The 21,412-nt window shown below is 41.5% G+C and overlaps 2 protein-coding genes across 3 annotated transcripts; one reads left to right on the top strand and one right to left on the bottom strand.

Moving 5' to 3' along the window:
- Positions 1-105: 105 nt before the first annotated feature.
- Positions 106-9,808, bottom strand: znf142 (zinc finger protein 142). The gene is made up of 8 exons (XM_042425729.1): positions 9,416-9,808; positions 8,037-8,528; positions 7,336-7,533; positions 6,110-6,925; positions 5,793-5,970; positions 1,749-4,614; positions 1,418-1,523; positions 106-1,074 (listed from the first exon to the last, which is right to left on the bottom strand). Exons 2-8 carry the CDS (start codon positions 8,521-8,523, stop codon positions 554-556), a joined length of 5,172 nt encoding a protein of 1,723 aa, XP_042281663.1. The 5' UTR covers positions 8,524-8,528; positions 9,416-9,808; the 3' UTR covers positions 106-553.
- On the top strand, positions 2,496-14,214 carry LOC121906715 (mitochondrial chaperone BCS1). Of its 2 annotated transcripts, XM_042425737.1 has the most exons (8): positions 2,496-2,561; positions 10,263-10,638; positions 10,817-10,956; positions 11,124-11,318; positions 12,795-12,858; positions 12,960-13,132; positions 13,237-13,354; positions 13,605-14,214. In XM_042425737.1, exons 2-8 carry the CDS (start codon positions 10,319-10,321, stop codon positions 13,855-13,857), a joined length of 1,263 nt encoding a protein of 420 aa, XP_042281671.1. In that variant the 5' UTR covers positions 2,496-2,561; positions 10,263-10,318; the 3' UTR covers positions 13,858-14,214. The 2 variants fall into 2 exon arrangements, with proteins under 2 accessions (XP_042281671.1, XP_042281670.1); XM_042425736.1 differs by lacking the exon at positions 2,496-2,561 and having other exon boundaries at positions 9,952-10,638.
- Positions 14,215-21,412: the final 7,198 nt, after the last annotated feature.

A 21,412-nucleotide genomic window follows, 5' to 3' on the forward strand; every position in this document is an offset into this window, starting at 1 on the left:
TGTGTACACGTAGTTCTTTATCACGAGCAAATCTCGAGAGACGTCAGAGAAACAAACACTCCATTCGATCCCCATTCTCACACTCATATCTCACGATATGTACAGATAGGCCGTTTTAAAGACCTTTTTAATGCCAAATAGAAAGCAATTTAATACCTGTTTCACTATCATAATGACCAATGTATGAAATTAAAATATGACAGAAAACCAGGCGATAAGGCCTAGAACAACACATTACATCACACTTCCCAGCAGTGTATAACAATAACACCCAGTGATATAATTAATTAAATTAAAGTGACCTGGACCCTGACAAGCTGCAGAAAATGGACGGATGGATTAACCAATGAGAAATGATTCATTCATTTCCGTTTTTGCAAAAATATTTTAACTTTCCTGCAGTAATTAAGTCTTTTTAATACCTTCTCGGACCTGTTTCGAGGAAAATGAATCCAAAACTTTTCAATATTATAATATCAAGTGGGAGAAATATAAACGTTGACAGGCTTGAAAATCACTGCATTTCTATTGTGCTTACTCTTCACTGTTTTATCTAACCATCTTCTCCTCTTTGTGCAACCTCTTGACCTACTTTCTGTGCCTCTTCAGCTGTTCCTTCCTCCTCCTCCTCCACCTCAGCTGCTCTCTCATCCAGCGTTCCCTGCAAGGCCTCCTTCAGGGTCAGGCTGACAGCTTCAGAGTCCCTCACTACCCCCTGCTCTACCGACATCTCCGGGTGGTGCCTCTGCAAATGCTTGACCACCTGGAACTTCTGTTTGGCTCTGTAGGAACAGTGACGACAGCAGAAAGGCTGCTGCTTAGTGTGAGAGAGATAGTGATGTCTGAGGCCTGCCGGCCACCGGAAGGCCTTGTGGCACAAGCCGCACGTGTACGGCCGATCGTCGCTGTGTTGCCGCTGGTGGGTTTTCAGTATAAAACTAGTCTTGAAGGCTTTGCCGCATTTCTCACAGATGTAAGGGCGCATGTCGCAGTGCTGCGTGTCCCGGTGGGCACGGAGGGCATCTGCTCTGTTGGTGCGGTAGTCACACTCTTCACAGGCGTATGGCTTCTCCCCTGTGACGGCAAATACATCTTTAATCTTCAGCAGTGTACATTTCTTAACATCCAATCTGTAAACTATACTTACAAAACCAAATTCAGATAACTGCTCTAAAAAATTGTAAAATATGCCACAAAAATAAATTATGTAACTTATCTAGGAGGGTTTAGTTATGCATTTAAATCAAGTACAGAGATACTCTGCCTCACATTAACACCATGACAGCAGTTTCTGCAGTAAAATGTCACTGAGGGAGGCAGATCCAGGCATTCAAACCCCAAAAAATAATTTATCAGGTTGTTCCTAATCTTAAAAAGTACACAAGTATAATCATGAACTTTTACATCCTGTTTATACCTGTGTGCTTGGTCATGTGATACTTCAGCTGAGTCGCCCACTTGCATTTGTAGCCGCACTCCGGACAAAGGTACTTCTTCTCTTCTTGGTGAACCCTCATATGAAGCTGTGATAGAAATGATTATAGAACACAGAGTAATGAGTCCGAGGTTCTTCTTCACCTCAAGCAGTTGTTATGGGGCTAAAACACTAAATTAAGATGATTCTTGGATTGTGTTTTAACAAAATGTAAGTTTAAAAGGTTTGTCATCTAAGACAGCACTTTTAAAAAAAGCTTGATTGAGGTTTTTTCTTACAAATATTAAACTTGTCCTATAAACTTTGAGCTTACCTTCAACCTAGAGGGATCAGTGCAGGTGTAACTACACTGCTCACAGCTGTACGGCTTCTCCCCGGTGTGTATGCGGATGTGCCATGTGATCTTCTGCTTGTTCCGGGTTGAATATTTGCAGTCTGTGCATTTGTACAGACGTTTGCCTCCATGTGAACGGAGGTGCTGCTCCAACACCAGCTGATGCTGACAAGAGAACTGGCAGCTGCTGCACTTGAGAGGCTTGTCCTGTGGAGATCCTTCCTCATGTTCATTCAGGAGGTGTTGCGCTAATAGCTGCCTCGTTTTGGTAGCAAACGGGCACAGCTGACACTGATGTGCAAGGTGGATTCTCTGGTGAATCTCAAGGTTTTCCACTGTCTCAAAAGACTCCTGGCAGGTGGTACACTTTACTTGTGGGTGCTTAGTCTGTTGGTGGGTCTTCAGCGTGGCCTCGCTGCTGCACGTATAGTCACACTGCTTGCATGAGAAACAGACCTGCAGCTGGTGCACACGTTTACAGTGGTTTCTTAGAGCAACTTCCGAACTAAAGCGAGCCTCGCAATGAGTGCAGGCGTGATGCAACTCTCCGGTGTGACATCTGAGATTGTGTCGTCTTATGTCGTCAAGCGTGTAGCCGCTGAAGTCGCAGAGTGAGCACAGGTGAGTAGGCCGTTTGTCGTGGATGCGCGTCTTGTGTTGACGCAATTTGGTCACAGCCCCAAACGTCTTGTTGCACATATTGCAGCTGTGACGACCGACTCCTGTGTGAAGAGACTCGTGCTCCTCCAAGCGATAGCGCCTGGTGGTGCTGAAAGGACAGTAACGGCAACGGTGAGGCCTCGCACCTTTGTGTTTGAGCGCGACGTGTTGCGTCATGCATCGTTCTTGCTTACAGGTGAAAGTACATTGCTGGCAATTTAAACGCTTAGGTTTAGAGACGCCAAACTTTTTTTTGTCATGGACATACAGAACGTGACGTGACAAAGACGTTTTAGATTTGGAAATGAATGAACACATGGTGCATTGGACCTCATCTGGTTTCAAGCAGCCTCTCTTTTCATGGCGGTCTAATGCTCTTCTCTGATTGCACTTAAATGCGCAGCTTGGACAAGAGAAAATTTGACATTTCTTAGAAACTTTCTCAGGCTCCTCCACCACATCTTCTTTTTCTTTGACTGACTCATCACCACACTCGTCATCCACTTCTGAAAGGATTTGATTTTTTTTCCGGCAGGTCGAAGTGTGTCGATCAACTGTTGTGAGCTTTACTGATGAAAAATTGCAGAGCTTGCATTTAAATTTCCCATCTTCTTTAGTGTAAAGGGAGTTTTTCAGCAGTGGAACATCTGTTTGTTCGTTATCGGAAAGCTTTTTTGTCTGAACGTTGCATTGCTGATGTCCTGATTCACTAGATGTAGAGGCACTATTAACAAGCTGATGAAAATCCTGATCATTTGAATCTGTGGAGATCCTATTTTGTGGAGAGAGAAGCTTTGTCTGATCTGAATTAATTCCCTCATCCAGTTGTTTGGAAGCTTCTTGACCCACGGTAGAGTTTTCATCTGTAGCCAGACGTGTAGCTGAAAGACCGACAAAAGTCCTTGTTTTTCGTGGAAGTGCTGGGCACTTTTTTGCAAGGTGGCTATCAAGGCCTCGCCTCTGTTTGAACTGTGCACCACAGGCCTGGCACTTGTGTCCCTGTATTCTACCGTGGCACAAAGACCGGCAGTGGTACTTCAAAGCCGTTTCCTTTTTGGTTACATAAGAGCACTTGTCACAGCGGTAAACGTCTTTGGTCGGCACCACGAGCATCTGCACCCGTCCCTCCAAAACCATGGCTTCGGCTTGGTCCTTGTCGTGCTTCTTCATAGCTTTCAGACGGACTTCGGATTCTAACGGCTGATTTTGCTCAGGTGGAGAAGTTGAAATGACTGTTCCACAATCATTCTCCACCTCAGGCGTCTCAGTCTGACTCTTCTCAGGCTCGGTCGGTTGACTCGTATTATTTAGAGACTCATAGTTGTCATCCAAGTCACTTTGTTCACTCTCTTCGTCGGCTATGGCTATATTGTCTTCCTCTGATGACCTTGTAGATTTAGAGAAGTCTGCCTTTTCTTGTGGCGTATCAGACTCATTGCAATTTAGAGTGGATGCACTCGGAGAATTTTCCTCCTCGTTTTGAAAAGATGGGGTTTCATAGTCAGTGGTTGATAGTGCAGTTAAAACAAGAGTGCAGTACTCCTCGGGACTGCTCCCAGGTGGACTGTCTGAAATACCTTCATTGACAACCTCTTGACACACAACATCAAAAACATTCACCGAATCAACAGCTTGTGAGCCAGTTACGGTTTCCTTGCTGCCACTGTGATCTGCTGAGCCAGGGAGATCACATTGAGATGGTGGAGGTCCTTCGGTAAGTTGTTCAGACGGCTCATTACCTATTGAGGACTTATTGTAGAAACCCTGCAAGAACTCAGTCGAGTTCCTCTCCTTCTCTTTTGCAGCGTAGTTCTCTAGCCACGCTTTGTCCCCAGGTACGTACCCATGAGCTTTCCTCTTGTGCAGGAAGAGGCTGATGCTACTGAACGAGGAATAGAAGCAAAGTGCACAACGAAACTCTTTCAGCTTGGTATGTTTGCAGTTCTCATGGTTTTGAAGGGCTTGTCGGTAGCAGGTAGTGTACGTACAGTATTTGCACTTATACACAGACGGCTGTTTCCCTTCTCCGGAGTGTTTGGACAACATGTGATTGCGAAGCTCATATTTGCGCTTGCAGGCATAAGCACAGATCTCACACATGAGAGATTTAGCCTGATGTCGTAGTTTGTGGCTGTTGAGCTGGTCCATGCGGTGACAGCGATAAGGGCACTGATCACACTGATACCTAGGACAGGAGACAGGAAGTTTAGTCATAAGAACAATAGTGTATATAGGATACTGCATCACCATCTCCAAGTCAAAACAGCAGATTTACTTCAGATCTTTCATTCTAAGTGATTATTACATGCTATTTCCAGCAACAAGGGACATACTGTAACTACCTTGAAACTAAAAAGTTAAGAGTAGATGAACCCACTCTGGTAGATGCTAAAACCAATTTCGCTTAGCATCTGGCTATATTATCTGTAGCCACTACTTAAAAGTCCTGCTCACCTCCACAGGTGTTTTCAATTGTTCTGGCTGATAGACCTCTGTTCACATTGAGGTTGGGTGGAGATATGCATGACATGTCGTCACCAAGGTTTCTGATATACTTGAGTTTTTGACCTGACGAAGATCCGGCTTGGATCAAAACGTTGTCCATTTGATTAAAAAATAAAATTGTTGGGAGTAAGTGTGCTCTTTTTTAATTGACGCTGTCTTTTAGTAGCCCTGCACCTATGTCATGTGCATATAATTTCACCCCTTCTATACTTGCATTTTACCAATGTTTTTGCGTAAACAAGCTGCATCGGTTAAATACTTGAGGATTAACTACAGGCATTTCCCTGGCAGACGCCGGAATATCTTACTTGGGAACTGGGAACATGGTGACGCTCCAGTAAGCAATCATACGTTAAGATTATGGCAGTAAAAGTGACAGCAGCTCCATAGTAGATTTGTTTCCTTTCAAAAAAAACTCTGTAATTGTTATTGCCTTTATTCAGGGTCTGCTGTTGGCATTACTTAACATTGTGATAAACTGCCCTTACCCAAGCTAGCATAGTGTGGACAACTAACACTACAAAGGGTAGCAGTCATGCACGTGCAAATGCATGATTACAAGCAAATATGTTAGAGATTTTTCAGGTAGAACAAAAGTAACAGGGGAGTCAGAGAGATGTCAGTCAGTCACAGTTTGTACACACCTACACAGTCCTGAAAAGAACTGTAATCAGGCTAAATAAGTGAAATGACCTCTGTGGGTGAACCAAGGGTGAAGGTGGGCTTTAGGTCTACTAGATTACAGCAGGCAATACATTGCAGAAAAAACATTATTTTTTTTATAGCTCTGTTTGTACCCAGTAGAGCCCCAACAATACCTTGATAGAAATATAACAAAAAGTTGTATGAGAACTCTACCTGAGGTCTCCAGCATGTTTCCTCATGTGGACGTTGAGATAGTGTTTCCATTTAGTGACGTATCCACATTCAGCACACATGAAGTTCTTGTCATCAGAGTGAGTGAGCATATGTTTAGAGAGGTAGGACTCATCTCGGCACCTGAAGTCACAGATGCTGCACTTGTGGGGCTTCTCACCTTTAAAAAAAAAAAAAGAAAAAAAAAGAAAGAAAAGAAATTGGAAGACGTCGTGCCAAATGACCCAAACAATAAACATAAAGATTGAAGATGCTGGAAAACAATTAGAACATTTTAAAAAATACTATTTCATCCTCACCGCTGTGCATCAGCATGTGTCTCTTCAAGCCACGTTTATGTGAGGTCACATAGCTGCACTGAGAACAGCGGTGGATCTTCTCGTTGGCGTGTAAGTGTCCGATGTGCTGTTCGAACTCCACGGGGTTAAATGTAACAAAAGCACAAAAGTCGCAGGAAAGCTTGTCGTTTCCTGGGTGGCCGTGCCGCTGGTGCTGGAGGAAGACGGTCTTATTGGAGCAAGAGAAATCACACAGTGAGCAGTGGTAGGCGAGGTGCGTCCGATAATGAGCCTCCATGTCCTTCTCGTTTGGAAAGACGACACCGCAGGCGTGATGTCGGCATTCTACGGCCTTGACCCCGTGCGCTTCGGCGGCGTGTTTAAGAAGCTCCTTGCGCAAAGAACTCTGGAAAGAACAACCCTTGTGGAAGCAGGCCACCGGCTCGCTATCTGGCGCGATGTTGTGCGTCTTCATGTGAGCTTTAAGCAACCTGCTCTGACGAAAGCTTTCACCACAGGTAGGACAAGGATAGCTGATGTCATCTTCTGCCTCGTCGGCGTGCACGGTGACAAGGTGGCGGCGGATTGCGTTCCGCTCCACGGCAGAATATTCACACAAGTGGCAGCGATGAACCTTTTCACCCGCCTCACGGAGTCTGTGTATGCGTAGCTTACTCTTACTGGTGAAGTAACGCTTACAGGTGGGACACTGGAGACTGGGATCAGGGAAATGTAAATGGAGGTGCTCCTGCAGGTGGGAACGCATCTTGAAGCAGCGCCGACACTTGGGACAGGTGTTGGTGCGATAGATGTGCTCTGCACCCTCTGCGAGGTACTCTAACAGACAAGAATATATGAAACAAAGCTTGTGGTTAGTTTAAGAATTCCTTCCATGATAAGAATAAAACATATTTTGTCTGTGTAGCACTGTAATGTTACTTATTCACATATTTCACATCTTTTATCAATGTTCTATTTTGATTCATGAATCTTTAGTTAAAAGTGTGTGTTGTTTCTTCCTCTTAGCTTTACATTTGAGCCGGGCTGTGACATTTTTACCTTATTTTATGGTTACCAATTCAAGGTCTTATTGTCCCTAAAATCATTTATGGAGGATGTTTACTGTTACCTTGATTATTTTTTGTTTCTTGCACTGATTCTTCTGATTGAAATGTTCTTATAAACCAGTTGTATGTTTTGATATAACTTGATATCATTTCATATACATATAAACTTGGTGTAAATACCTTTGGATGGCAGTGGCACAGCTGCTTTTCTTGCTCTCTTCACGTTAGGTCCTTGCCTCTCATGTTCTTCCTTGTTCTCATCTTCGACTGATGACGACAAATAACCTGGGTTGGTTTTCTGTTTTCTTTTCGGCCTACTGGAGACTTGAGGCTGGTGGATTTCCTCAGTACATACAGTAGTGGACGAAGTCTCGTTCCCTATGGACAGATGAGCCAAAAGTGTTGACATAAAACTACTTGTGATGAGCGATTGAGTCAGACAGAAAAAATTAATTGGCAACTATTTTTTGTATCAAAATACTGTTTGATCACACATTCATTTTAATAATAAACATTTTCTGGTCCCAGCCTCTTGTATATGACAATTTGATGTTTTTCTTTGTCAAATATGACAGTGATTTGAATATATTTAGGTTTTGGACTGTTACAGTCCAAGCAGATTGCAGATACTGCCGTGCTTGTAAATGTATTTTTTTCACTATTTGTAGCATTTTATAGACCAAACCATTTATCGAAAAATTAATTGGCAGATTAATTGATAATGATAATAATAATTTGTACATAAAACAACAGGCCTGGTCCCTGAGTTCCCATCTGTTACTGATCCTGTAAGACTGGACTCCATCTAACTTCATACTTCTGCAGGTTTATGGTTTTTGTGCTACAGAGCAACTTCTACTTGCAGAGGTAGGTCAGTTTACCTTGAGTGTAAGTTGGCAGATGGTTGTGCTCTGAGAGGTGGTCACTCAGTTCTTTTGCATTTTGGGTGATAAACTGGCAATGAAAGCAGCCAAAAGGCATGTGGCCTTTGCAGTGGCTCTCCATCTCACCCCGTGTGAGGAACGACACTTTGCAGGACCGGAAGGTGCAAGGAATAAGAGTGAGGCCGTGCGTGGACGTCAAGTGGACTTGATATTCCTGACGATCTGTGCTGCTGAACTGGCAGCCTTGCTCAGAGCAGTGGAATGGGCCTTCAGGGTCACATCCACTGTGGAGGATTTTGAAGTGGTGTTTCAGAGCAGCTGTTTTGGAAAAGATCTCGCTGCACTGAGAGCATTTGTAGCTCTCCAGATGTCCTTTACTGGATGGAGCTCTCTGCCTCTTTGAACACACGTGAGAAGCAAACAAGCTACTGTCTGAAAAACTCTGTCCACATTTTTCACATCTGTGAGGTTTCATTGTCTCCATTGTGTCTGAAAAAACAGAGCAGAGATTTTATAAGGACATGACAAACATTTATTATGCTCATGTTTTTTTTTAACCAGTGCACACAGGAACATAACAAATCCTACATAAAAGTACATAAGTATTAGCAGCAAAATGTACTCAAAGTAAAAGTAGTGGTTTGGCCCATGCATGCATGTTACTGTTGTAGCTGCTGGAGGTGGAGCTAGTTTCAACTACTTTATATACAGTTAGCTAGTTTAGTCTAGTGGTTCCCAACCTAGGGGTCGGGCCCCTCCAAAGGGTCACCAGATAAATTTGAGAGGTCGTGAGATGATTAATGGGAGAGGAAAGAAGAAAAAACAAAGTTCTGATACACAAATGTTTTCAGTTTTTTGACTTTTTCTCTAATCTTGAAGGTGCAAGGTGAACATTCATTTAAATGAAACCATGTGAGAAGTTTAGAGGGAAAAATCACTATTTGGTGGAGCTGTTAACAACTCATAGACATGTGAAATGTGACTCCGACTACACACTGCTTTTTATAAGACGTCAAAAGCCAAAAAGGTTGGAAACCACTGGTTTCATCTTTAACAATGTGTTATTGTGTTGTGTGTTATTTTAAAAGCTTGTTATATTATCCATTGTGTCAAATCGTCATCGAGTAGAAAGTACAATATTTACCTCTGGAATGAAGTGGAATGCAAGTATAAAGTAAATGGAAATACTCAAGTAAAGTAAAAGTACCTCAAAATATTATTTAAGTAGTAGTTACTTTCCATCACTGGTGTGAGGTTTGTAACTATATAGTATTACTAGTAATTAAACACATATACACACATAACACATGCACACTCCTTCACACGAAGTGAGTTACATGTTGCAGCTACAGAATAAAAACATTAACGTTACTTACCATACAAACTGAATTTCGACCTACTGCCCGGGTTTCAGCAGTCCTCTCTATCTGAAAAACGGAACATCAAAACCAGTCAGTTTGTCTTAGCTAGCTCTTAACATCCATCTTCTTTACTCCTTATTATTTGCCAGCGTTTCTTCATTGATATGAGCTGGCAGAAGCCGAAATTTCTCTTAATTTTTTATTATAATATAAACTGGCATCAGTTAATTCGCTAACAACGTCGCCATTGACTAACGCTAGCTGAGCTAACGTTAGCTTCTTGTGATTGTACTCGCCAAAAACTTGTCGTTCCTGCTGGCAGTGAATTTCGCCGAAGCACCCTGTACAGTCTACAACAAAATGCATTAATTATATTTTCCACAAACATATTTATCTCGGTCAGTTGTTATGTTAGAATGCGAGCAAAATAACAAAACAGGAAAGCGGAACGGATGTTCTGTGCCCAGATGTCCAGTCGGAATGTTTATCAAGCACAGGAAGTGTAGTAGAGGTCGCTGCCACTGCTGCACTTCACAACATCCACCACATATTAAACACATGAGGCACTATCTTGCCGGAAATGACTATTTTCTAAGAAACTATAGGCAGTACAAACAACGACAGCCTCTACATAGCGGTATAAGACGAAGACAAACAAGGCAAGTTAGCAGGATATGAGATATTTAATATGTAACATGAGTGTGTCACTAAAAAAGTAGCAACAACTGTCACTAGATTCCCAGGAAGGCAGCAGGTCTGCAGATATATCTTAAGTAACAAAACAATTTCCGGAAAGTCTGGGCTGTCAGACAGATGTACAGATGACTTTGCACTTTATTTATACGTCTGTGCTCCTTCAAAGTGTTACAACAACCATATAGAGTCTGAATCCACTGGAGGTGTGCGGATATCAGCAACATGCCGCTGTCAGACTTTCTTGACGGCCTGAAGGACAACCCTTACTTTGGAGCCGGCTTTGGACTAGTTGGGGTCGGAACAGCGTTGGCAGTGGCCAGAAAAGGGGCCCAGGTGGGGATGATATTCCTCCGCAGGAATTACATGATCACCCTGGAGGTCCCCAGCAAGGATAAGAGCTACCACTGGCTGCTGAGCTGGATCACCAAGCACGCCAGGCACACCCAGCACCTGAGCGTGGAGACCTCCTACCTGGCACATGAGAGCGGACGAGTCCACACACAGTTTGACTTTCACCCAAGCCCTGGAAACCACATCATCTGGTCAGAGAGATTCATTAACTATAGTTATTTAAACTTACTTCAGCGTGGTACCTGTGCACAGTCTTTGACGTTATATGCTTGACTCTCTTTTTCCAGAGAATATCCACATACATGAATTTGCTTGACAAATAAATACTCTGTCATCAGCTCAACTTGTGACACTGTCATCCATCTGCAGGTATGGGAGGAAGTGGATCAGGGTGGAAAGGACCAGAGAGAAACAAATGATCGATCTGCACACTGGAACCCCGTGGGAATCTGTCACCTTCACTGCTTTAGGCAGAGACAGACAAATCTTCTTTAATATCTTACAAGAAGGTACAGATTTACACATGTCTATAGTGTATAACAAGCAGTGGTGGAAACTAACTAAGTATATTTACTCAAATACTGTACTTAAGTACAAATTTGAAGAGTCTTACATATGCAATATACTCCACCTGTTTTCCATTGAGTGGTTACAAGCTGTCCGTTATGTTTTGTAGCCAGAGAATTGGCCCTGAAGCAGGAGGAGGGACGGACAGTGATGTACACGGCCATGGGCGGTGAGTGGAGGCCCTTTGGGTTTCCACGGCGGCGCAGACCCCTCAGCTCTGTGGTCCTGGAGCAGGGTGTGGGTGAGAGGATCGCAGACGACGTGAAGGACTTCATTGGAAATCCGAAGTGGTACACAGACAGAGGTAGAATATTCTGTTAGTGTTCTTTCTCAAACATCTAAGAATTGGGATTCGACAGAGCCAGTTGCCCAAAAGATTTTGGTCTTGTAGAGTCTGTTTTAGAATTTCCCAAATTCACGTAAACGCATCACCTCACAAGAATTTTGAAATCAGTCCCTGCTCACAACAGAGGGGTGTACTATGAAGCAAGATTAGTGGGTTAGAGAGTTGTGTTGAGCCTAAAGCCAGGGTTTTCAATGTCACGAAGGTGGCTCTCTTTTAACCTGGCTACATCACCATGGTAACTTATACTGCAAACTTAACCTGGTCCGGAGCAGGTTATGTTCCGAGTTTTGGCTTAAATCGGCAATAAAAAGCGCTGCTCTCTCACTAACTACCTGATCTGCTAAGTCTGTTTAACACTGCTGCTACTGCAGATATTAGAACACTGATTAGAGAATTGATTAGTCTTTTATCATACTTACCATTGATTTGATATGACATGTTGTAAATCTGTAATGGTGCAAGAGGTTAGGGTTACTGGCGGGATGGGATTTTGTTACAATATATCAAACTGTATTTCAAAAAAATGATAAAAAAAATATGAAGAAATACTTTGAACAAAAAAAAGTAATAAAATAAATAAATAAATAAATAAAATAAATAAATATAGAAAATAAATAAAATAAATAATAAATAAAATAAAAATAAAATTGACTAGTCTATTGGTATTTATCACAGATAATATTCAATCTATAATATTAATTTCACTTTGATTCGGCCAGAATCTAAAGTGATTTCCACTGATCCTTCATTATGGGACAGAGTCAGATCTGAATGCACTTCTTGAGTATAATGTCTAAATCTGCAGCATCAAGTTAAAAGTTTAAGAGCTCTGGATGTTGGAGGCATTGAGAGGTAAAATAAATGTTAACTAATTATGAATTAGTTTTTTAATTAACAAATTTACACAATCAGCAATTTTCTACCAGCATTCCTCTCTCGCCTTATTTGCAGTGACAGCGTTGCTTTTTGCTGTGATAATGTGTTTATATTCTTCATAACTCTCCGTTATAATGACCTGCTCCTCCTGATTGAAGAAGGCGGCACGCGATTGGTCCATTTTGTGCGGAAAAAGAGTCAAATGACGCGCCAAACGCCTCCTTTCATGGGAACACGCACAGAGCCTGAAGCTGAAAGTTAACAAAGAAATTTCATACCCACCGCCGTGATACCACTTATCTCTGATCATGAGTTTAGGGTTTGTCTAGCCAGCTCACACAAACAAAGCCTGAGTATGTTGAACTTGTTTCGTTGTACACCCCTCAGCAGTAACTAGGGGTCAATAAAATACCTCTAAAATAAACAAAAATACCAAAACCTGAAAATTAAGGTCAAATCTGGAATCCTGTTCTCAGACTGTACCGTTGTGCCTGTTTTGAAAAGTACAATGTGGTAGCATCTAGTTTACAGTAATGATGTTTTTCTTTGTATATGCAGGCATCCCCTACAGAAGAGGATATCTGCTGTACGGTCCTCCAGGATGTGGAAAAAGCAGCTTTATGTGAGTGATTCTGTGTGACTGGAAGATGGACTGTATGTCAAGTAAACATATCATTCTCTGAACATCCTCATGTGCTGTTTTTTCCACTCTTTGTGTTTCAGCACGGCGCTGGCGGGTGAACTGGGCTACAGCATCTGTCTGATGAGTCTGAGCGACCGAACCCTTTCAGATGACCGTCTGAACCACCTGCTGAGCGTGGCGCCGCAGCAGAGCATCATACTGTTGGAGGACGTAGACGCCGCCTTCGTCAGCCGAGACCTGCTTCCAACAGAGAGTGAGTCGTAGGGAAGGACCTGCTGTTTCCAATTTCACCACTGAGGTAACTTGTGAAGCTGCGGTTGTTAAGACAGACTGTGTGTTTGTGCTTTGCCTCCTTAGACCCTCTGGCCTACCAGGGAATGGGAAGACTGACCTTCAGTGGCCTGCTGAACTCTCTGGATGGAGTGGCTTCATCTGAGGCCAGAATAGTGTTTATGACCACCAACTTCATAGAAAGGTACTGCTGGAAGAGAATTTTGAAACTCATGGTTAGGATATGTTACTAAAAACCTCTGGTGTATGTTTGCAAATAAAAAATAAACTACAATATCTTTTCCAGATAAAAACTACCTTGACTTTTTAAATGGACATTACAGCTTATTTGTAATCTACATGTGTTCAGAACCCTTTTCAGTGAGTTTTACATACACTAATTAGTATTTTCAGTGCTATTAACAGCCAGTTTTGTTTGTAATCTCTGCACACAGGTTGGACGCGGCGTTGATCCGGCCAGGCCGTGTAGATCTGAAGCAGTACATCGGGCACTGCACCCACTGGCAGCTCATCCAGATGTTCCAGAGGTTCTACCCAGATGAGCCTGCGTCTGAGGGAGAGCGGTTTGCAGAGCGTGCGTTGGCCACGCACTCTGAGATCAGCGCCGCTCAGGTGCAAGGACACTTTCTGCTGCACAAAACGGACCCTGCAGGATCTATAGACAATGTTGCCCAAATAAAGGAATAACAGGACTGGAAGATGTTTAAAGACTGATTACTGAATAAAGGGAAACATGAGTAAATAAGACTGATGTGCCTGGATACCAACTGATTGATACTAAATAAATGCATTGTTGTCCAACATGGGATGCCCTTCAGCAAGGCACTAAACCTCGGAGCTGATTCAGTCGAGCTGTTCAACGACAAAACGAAAAGATACGAGAATTTTATTCATCCTGAAAAAAATGTTTTGAAAAACATGTTGATGGAAAAACATTTCACATCTGCAACCTGCAACCAGCAGGCCGTAAAGACGTACACATGATCCACATGTAAACACAAGTGTCACCCAACACAGGACTAATAAAATGCTTATTTTCCACCATTAAGTCAAATGTTTAAATCACAATCTAATATACCTGTAACATATATGGTGAAAAATGACAAATAGAGCATTTACATTTTATTTAATCTTTATTTGTAAAGGGTTGGTTGGCAGAGAATACACTTTTATGAATACGCTTGAATAGTTCAACAACAAGGTTCAGGCTCAGTGAAAGCATTCAAGCAGATAGAGAAGAGTTATTAAGAATGATCTTAAAGATACAGAGAGGTAAAAGAGTTTTTATTTTTTAGGCGACATTGCAGATTATTCCAAGAGAACGCTGCAGAGGTTCAGTACGGACCGCAGTGCCAGACCAGCAGGGATGAGATGTAACATTTTCCAACAAGGGTTTTATAGGAAAATGAGTGGTTATTATTATTATTATTGGTTATTACATCTCTCAAGGAAGGCTCACCAACTTTACTATACAGAACACAGCGGTGAAGAGGAGGCAGCAGCATGTCGATAAACGACATTCCCATAATCCAGCTTCGACGATACCCCTTCTACATGTCAGAGGGAAGCTGCCTCTGCACAACAGTCACAGTTTATCTTATTTATTTCACCATCATCAAGCCAGATGTTAACATATTTGTATTCTATAACTCTGAAATATGTATATTACTGTATTCTATATCCTTGGATTTGAAGACCAGCATGAATTTTGGACAGACTCAGGAGCACAATATATAATATTACAGTCTGTGTAAAGATGAATTTTACACACATTTTACACAGAAAAACAATGAGCCTCATGCAGCAACATTCTCTTAAATTTCTCTTATATTTTCTCTTAATTCAAGTCACCTCCAGATGCACCAAACATTCTTAACCAACTGAAGCTGCTCTGACCCAGGTGTGTTGAAGGATGAATCCCACTTGATCATGAATTGGAGGCGCGTGGCTGATTATTATTAACATATGTAACACCTCCTAAACACTACATTAGGGCAGGTGTTGTGCTTTGTCCAAATACCCTGGCACATGCCCAAGAATTGGAGAGATGCCACCAAAAAAAAAGGTTGTAAGAAGAACTTCAGCAGTAGTGAAATAGGCGAAATGTTAAATAGACTTAAAGTAAAACGTGATTTTCCAGAGCATCAGTACTGGTGTTACAGGAAAAAATGAAAACCCCAGTAAAACATTAGTGAGTCAGCAGAGGGACACAGAAGCTGAATGCATGCAGTATCATCCAAGGGTTTTTATTGTCTTAATCAGGATTAATGGACCAATAGTATTTCTTTTTCCCACAAATTTAATAATCCAATCAATAATAAATAATAAAACATATAATAATCTAAATTTGATTATATGATATTCCTGCATTTTTTTTATGTTCCTCAAATTTAAAACATTTATTTCCCTGCGTTGGACAAACAATTTGTGGACTTTGAAAATGAGACGTTTTTTTTTCTTACCTTGGTAAGATTGCTCTCGACCACTTTTCTCTTACCTAAAAGAAGAGTCCTAGAAATCAATGGATACTAATAAAATAGGAACAAATTGTGGATACAAACAAAAATAAGAGGAAATTTGTTTGTATATCGTTCAGATTCTTGGTGGTTTTCAAAATGAGACAAAAATGCCTCTCTTGAATCTTCAAATCTCCCAAATAGAGGAATAAGATATATCAGGCTTTGGATACACACACAATACTTGCAAGTAGATCAATTCACTGTTGGTTTGGCTTTGCATATGATTTGTTGACAATGAGAAAAATATTGAACACATGCGGGTCAGGTAGTCAATGGTTTCCAGGTCTTGTTTCCACCCTCCCTCCTCTATTCTTTCTACTGGATCTTTTGTTGTAGAATTGGCCTGTCGTGGCTTCCTTCTTCCTCTCTCCACTCTTTTCCTTCCTTTGAATGGCCCCTGGCCACCCTCTTGACTTAACAGGGCTATTGTCTGGCCTTCTCCTCTCAGGAGGCCCATAAAGCCTCCTGAATTTAGCGTTGATATCTGGCTTCTTTGACATGTGCAATGTATCAGTAGCTAAAATGTTACATCTGCAAACTCCCTTGGTATTTTTAAAATGAAATTAAAGACCTATCTTTATGATCAAATCTTTTGATTTGGGCTAATTGTACTTTATCAGCCCTTAAAATCTATATTTTTGCTATTTATATAGTTTTTCGTGTTGGTTTTATTGTTATTGTTTCATGGTACACTTATTAATTTATTGCTCTCTGGTTTACATCTACATACAAATAAAGTTTATCTGTTCTGTTTCAAAAGAGGCAGAAATGTCAGAGATACTGTTGTCAGTTCTATGTATAAAGAACCCACACAAACTAATTGGCTTTCTCAACAAGTGTATGTAAATTATATATGTGGAAAATGTGCACACTGTTCAAACACATTTGATACCAAGACATTTAATCATCCTCATACAGGAAAGAAATATAGACATAAAAGAATTCATTAACCGTCTCTCTACACATGTCATATACATCTTGAAACGCCCATGTGGTTTAATGTATGGAGGCCAAACAAAGCGCCATCTCAAACTAAGAGTTGCTGAACATAAGACTGCCGTTAGAAACGGTAATATGGATTATGCCGTTGCAAGACACTACAAGGAGAAAAACCATGGGTCAGCTACTTCCCTTAAATTTATTGACATTGAAAGAGTGCGACCCAATCCAAGAGGTGGTAACTTGATTAACCAGCTCTTAAGAAGGGAGGCATTTTGGATTTATGAATTGAATACTATTGAACCTTATGGACTTAATGAAACACAGTATTTGAGTTTTCGTCTGAGATATGTAAATATTAACCTGTATTTCTCTCCACAGGCTATCTGGACTCTTAGGGAGAGATGAGCCACTAGGTCCCCTGGCACTCACCCTTCCCATTCTTTAGTGATGTAGAGGGACAACTGTAGGACCTGTAGTCCATTCTGGGAGGGGAATTTTACTCATCCTATTCAGTCAGTTGTTTACGGGAGGTAATGAAGTTTAATTATATAAAATGGTGTAATTCTTGTAACTTTGTGTAACATTAATCACGTCATGTTTTTTGTAATATGTATATGTTCACTTTGAGAAAATGAAGACCATGATAATAAGTCATGTGACTCAGATGTATTTATCACACCTGTGAGTACTCAGCAGTTGTACTGAGCGAACCTGAAGAAGCTACAGGCGAAACACGTTGTTCGCTCTTAATAAAGTCACAGTAAAGTCATTACAGTGTGCGGTGGTTAAAAGTTGTTGTTACAAATAAGTAGTGGTCGACAAGATGACATGACAGTAAACCAGTCCTTTTCTAGATCTACCACTAATTTTTACATTTGAAGCAGACAAACTTTATTTGCATGAATGGATGGTAAATGGACTGCACCTATTTATTGCCTTTGTAGTCTTCCGACCACTCAAAGCGCTTTACGCTGCACGCCACATTCACCCGTTCATACACTCTCATACACTGATGGCAGAGGCTGCCATGCAAGGTGCCAACCTGCTCATCAGGAGGAGTATCTAATGCATTCACACACACACACACACACACTGATGGCACAACCTTCGGGAACAATTTAAGGGTCCAGTATCTTGCCCAAGGACACTGACATGCGGACTGGATGAACTGGGAATCGATTGGTGGACGGTGAATAGAAGTAACGAAGTTCTTTCCGAGAAGAATTACGTGCACAGCCCATAAAAGTTAAGTTAATAAATCCAGTTACAGAAAACATAGAAAACAAATCTATTTGGTTTTCAGCTGCTTTCTTTCTGAGACTTGGGGAGAGGCTGTGCCAGAGTCAAGAAGCAACAAAAAGCTTAACCCTTTCATGAATAGTGGTCACTACAGCGGACAGCTATTCAAAAGCCGTTTTCTTATATATGCATGGGTTTCAATGGTATAGTTGCACATCAGCCAACACAGTGGACTCTAGTGTGTCATCCCATACACTGCCATTCATTGGCCAGCCTTTGTAAGTGCAACACAAATTTCTCAAAACCAAGATGGCCGCCTGCCGGCCGGAAATGCTCTGCTGCTCGGGAATAATAGACCCTTGCAGGTAAATACAATTTTGTAACATCAAGTAACAACTAAGGAGTAATACAATTGTTAAAATTTCCAAGTATTGATTTTATGTTGGGAGAAAATGACAATCAATCATCTGTCCACTAAGTTGGACAAACTCCTTGAAAAATGCGTGTTCAAAAAAAATGAAGTTCAAATATTTTTTTTCATGCCTAAAGAGGAATAAAAACACCTGACTGAGGTTATCATAATTCATGCATGAAAGGGTTAAATGATTTAGCACAATTTTAGATTTAGCAATATAATGTGTAGATGAATATTGTCTTGTTTTAGTTTATCTTTAAGGTTATAATAATTGTTATGCCTTGGCTCAAGTGGCCACAACAAAAGGGAGACACACCATGGCGATGTTTAACAAAAGAAACTTTGTCCAACCAAATTAAGCCACATTAAATTGTAACTAAGTATAATTAAAGCATGTAACCAGAGGGGAGAACAGAGAGTTGCACACAGCAGCAGCCACAAGTAGTCAGGGGAGAGTGACACAGCCAGGCTTGATCCCCTGGGAGTTAACAACCCACCTGTAGAGCAGGACAGACAAGTGAATAAGGCAAAACAAGTTTATTTGTATAGCACATTTCAACAACAAGGCAATTCAAAGTGCTTTACACAGAGCATAAAAGGCACCAAGACAGAATATAAAAGCAACACAAGGCAATGCAAAAAGACATTTAAATACAAATAAAAAGCGTTAAATTTGGACATAAAAGAAGCTGAAATAGAATAACACACAAAACAGGAGAATAAAACTTACAGTGCGGTGCAAGATATTAATCCTCAAATTTGGTTTAATAAAAGGCAGCGGCAAACAGAAAAGTCCTCAGCTGTGATTTAAAAGAACTGAAAGTTGCAGCAGACCTGCAGTTTTCTGGGAGTTTGTTTGTATGTGGAGCATAAAAACTGAACGCTGCTTCTCCATGTTTAGTTTTGACTCTGGGGACAGAAGGCAGACCTGATCCAGATGATCTAACAGGTCTGGATGGTTCATAACGTAGCAGCAGATCAGAAACGTATTTTTTGGCCCTAAACCATTCAGTGCTTTATAAACCAACAGCAGTATTTTAAAATCAATTATTTGACAGACAGGAAGCCAGTGCACATGCACAAGTCATAGAGTATCCCACCGTCATAGTTTTGATATTGCCAGATTCCAGACAATCTCACCACACAATTATGAAAAGAGGTTAATATAAAAAAAATCTTCAAGTATTATCAAATGATGGAAGATCTGGATATCCAGACTGTTCTGAAAAACAAGACTGTAAAATAATTGTAAAAAAGCCTCGCTATGTGACCTACTTCACGTATTGTAGTAGGATCAAGGTTTTACAGCTTAGAACAATCTCTAGTTGGTGTGACTGAACAAACCCATGAGTAGCACTGTACCAAAATCAACTGAATGGAATAATGTCAGCTGCAACAACTCGGCTACAAAATGTTTTTAAGGGTGATTTATATTCCTAATGGTCAGCCTACAAAAAGGATACATTTATTTCTGTTATAATGGCCAGTTTACTTCTCTAAGGGCATCTTATAGGGCAAAATACCATACTGTGGGGGCACTTTAGAGGGCATTTTTATCATACTGTAAGGGCACCTTAGAGGGCATTTTATCATACTGTAAGGGCACCTTAGAGGGCATTTCATCATACTGTAAGGGCACCTTAGAGGGCATTTCATCATACTGTGGGGGCACTTTAGAGGGCATTTTTATCATACTGTAAGGGCACCTTAGAGGGCATTTTATCATACTGTAAGGGCACATTAGAGGGCATTTCATCATACTGTGGGGGCACCTTAGAGGGCATTTTTATCATACTGTAAGGGCACCTTAGAGGGCATTTTTATCATACTGTAAGGGCACCTTAGAGGGCATTTTATCATACTGTGGGGGCACCTTAGAGGGCATTTTATCATACTGTGGGGGCACTTTAGAGGGCGCTTTATCATACTGTGGGGGCACTTTAGAGGGCATTTTATCATACTGTGGGGGCACCTTAGAGGGCATTTTTATCATACTGTAAGGGCACCTTAGAGGGCATTTTATCATACTGTGGGGGCACTTTAGAGGGCATTTTATCATACTGTGGGGGCACTTTAGGGGGCATTTTATCATACTGTGGGGGCACTTTAGAGGGCATTTTATCATACTGTGGGGGCACCTTAGAGGGCATTTTTATCATACTGTAAGGGCACCTTAGAGGGCATTTTATCATACTGTGGGGGCACATTAGAGGGCATTTCATCATACTGTGGGGGCACCTTAGAGGGCATTTTTATCATACTGTAAGGGCACCTTAGAGGGCATTTTTATCATACTGTAAGGGCACCTTAGAGGGCATTTTATCATACTGTGGGGGCACCTTAGAGGGCATTTTATCATACTGTGGGGGCACTTTAGAGGGCGCTTTATCATACTGTGGGGGCACTTTAGAGGGCATTTTATCATACTGTGGGGGCACCTTAGAGGGCATTTTTATCATACTGTAAGGGCACCTTAGAGGGCATTTTATCATACTGTGGGGGCACTTTAGAGGGCATTTTATCATACTGTGGGGGCACTTTAGGGGGCATTTTATCATACTGTGGGGGCACTTTAGAGGGCATTTTATCATACTGTGGGGGCACCTTAGAGGGCATTTTTATCATACTGTAAGGGCACCTTAGAGGGCATTTTATCATACTGTGGGGGCACCTTAGAGGGCATTGTATCATACTATGGGGGCACATCAGGACCTGAAGACAGGACTGTTTCATGGAGCTCCTGGTCTCCACTGGGGATCGGTCAACCACTGTGGTTGACACTCCTGCTTTTTGGTGACTTGGTGGGGGGCTGTTGACAAACCGGACCAGTCTGTTCCTCTGACCCAACTGTGGACATTGACTGTTCTGCAGAGCTGGCTAACTCTTGACCTTGGCAGAATGGACCCTTTTTAGTGACAGGACACTGGGACCAGAAAGTTCTTACTTGTTGCTAATGTTTATATTGTGTATTTGGCTTTGTGTATAAATGAATGTATTTGAGCTCCTTATGTTTTGTGGGAGACTTTTTTATTTATTTATTTATTTTTATTCTCAGAATATGGACACATGTATGTGACTAATGGTAATGTACATGTTCAGGTGGTGCATGATTGAATGATTTGAGTAG

Source organism: Thunnus maccoyii, chromosome 11 (assembly GCF_910596095.1).
Source record: "Thunnus maccoyii chromosome 11, fThuMac1.1, whole genome shotgun sequence".
NCBI classification, from domain to species: domain Eukaryota; kingdom Metazoa; phylum Chordata; class Actinopteri; order Scombriformes; family Scombridae; genus Thunnus; species Thunnus maccoyii.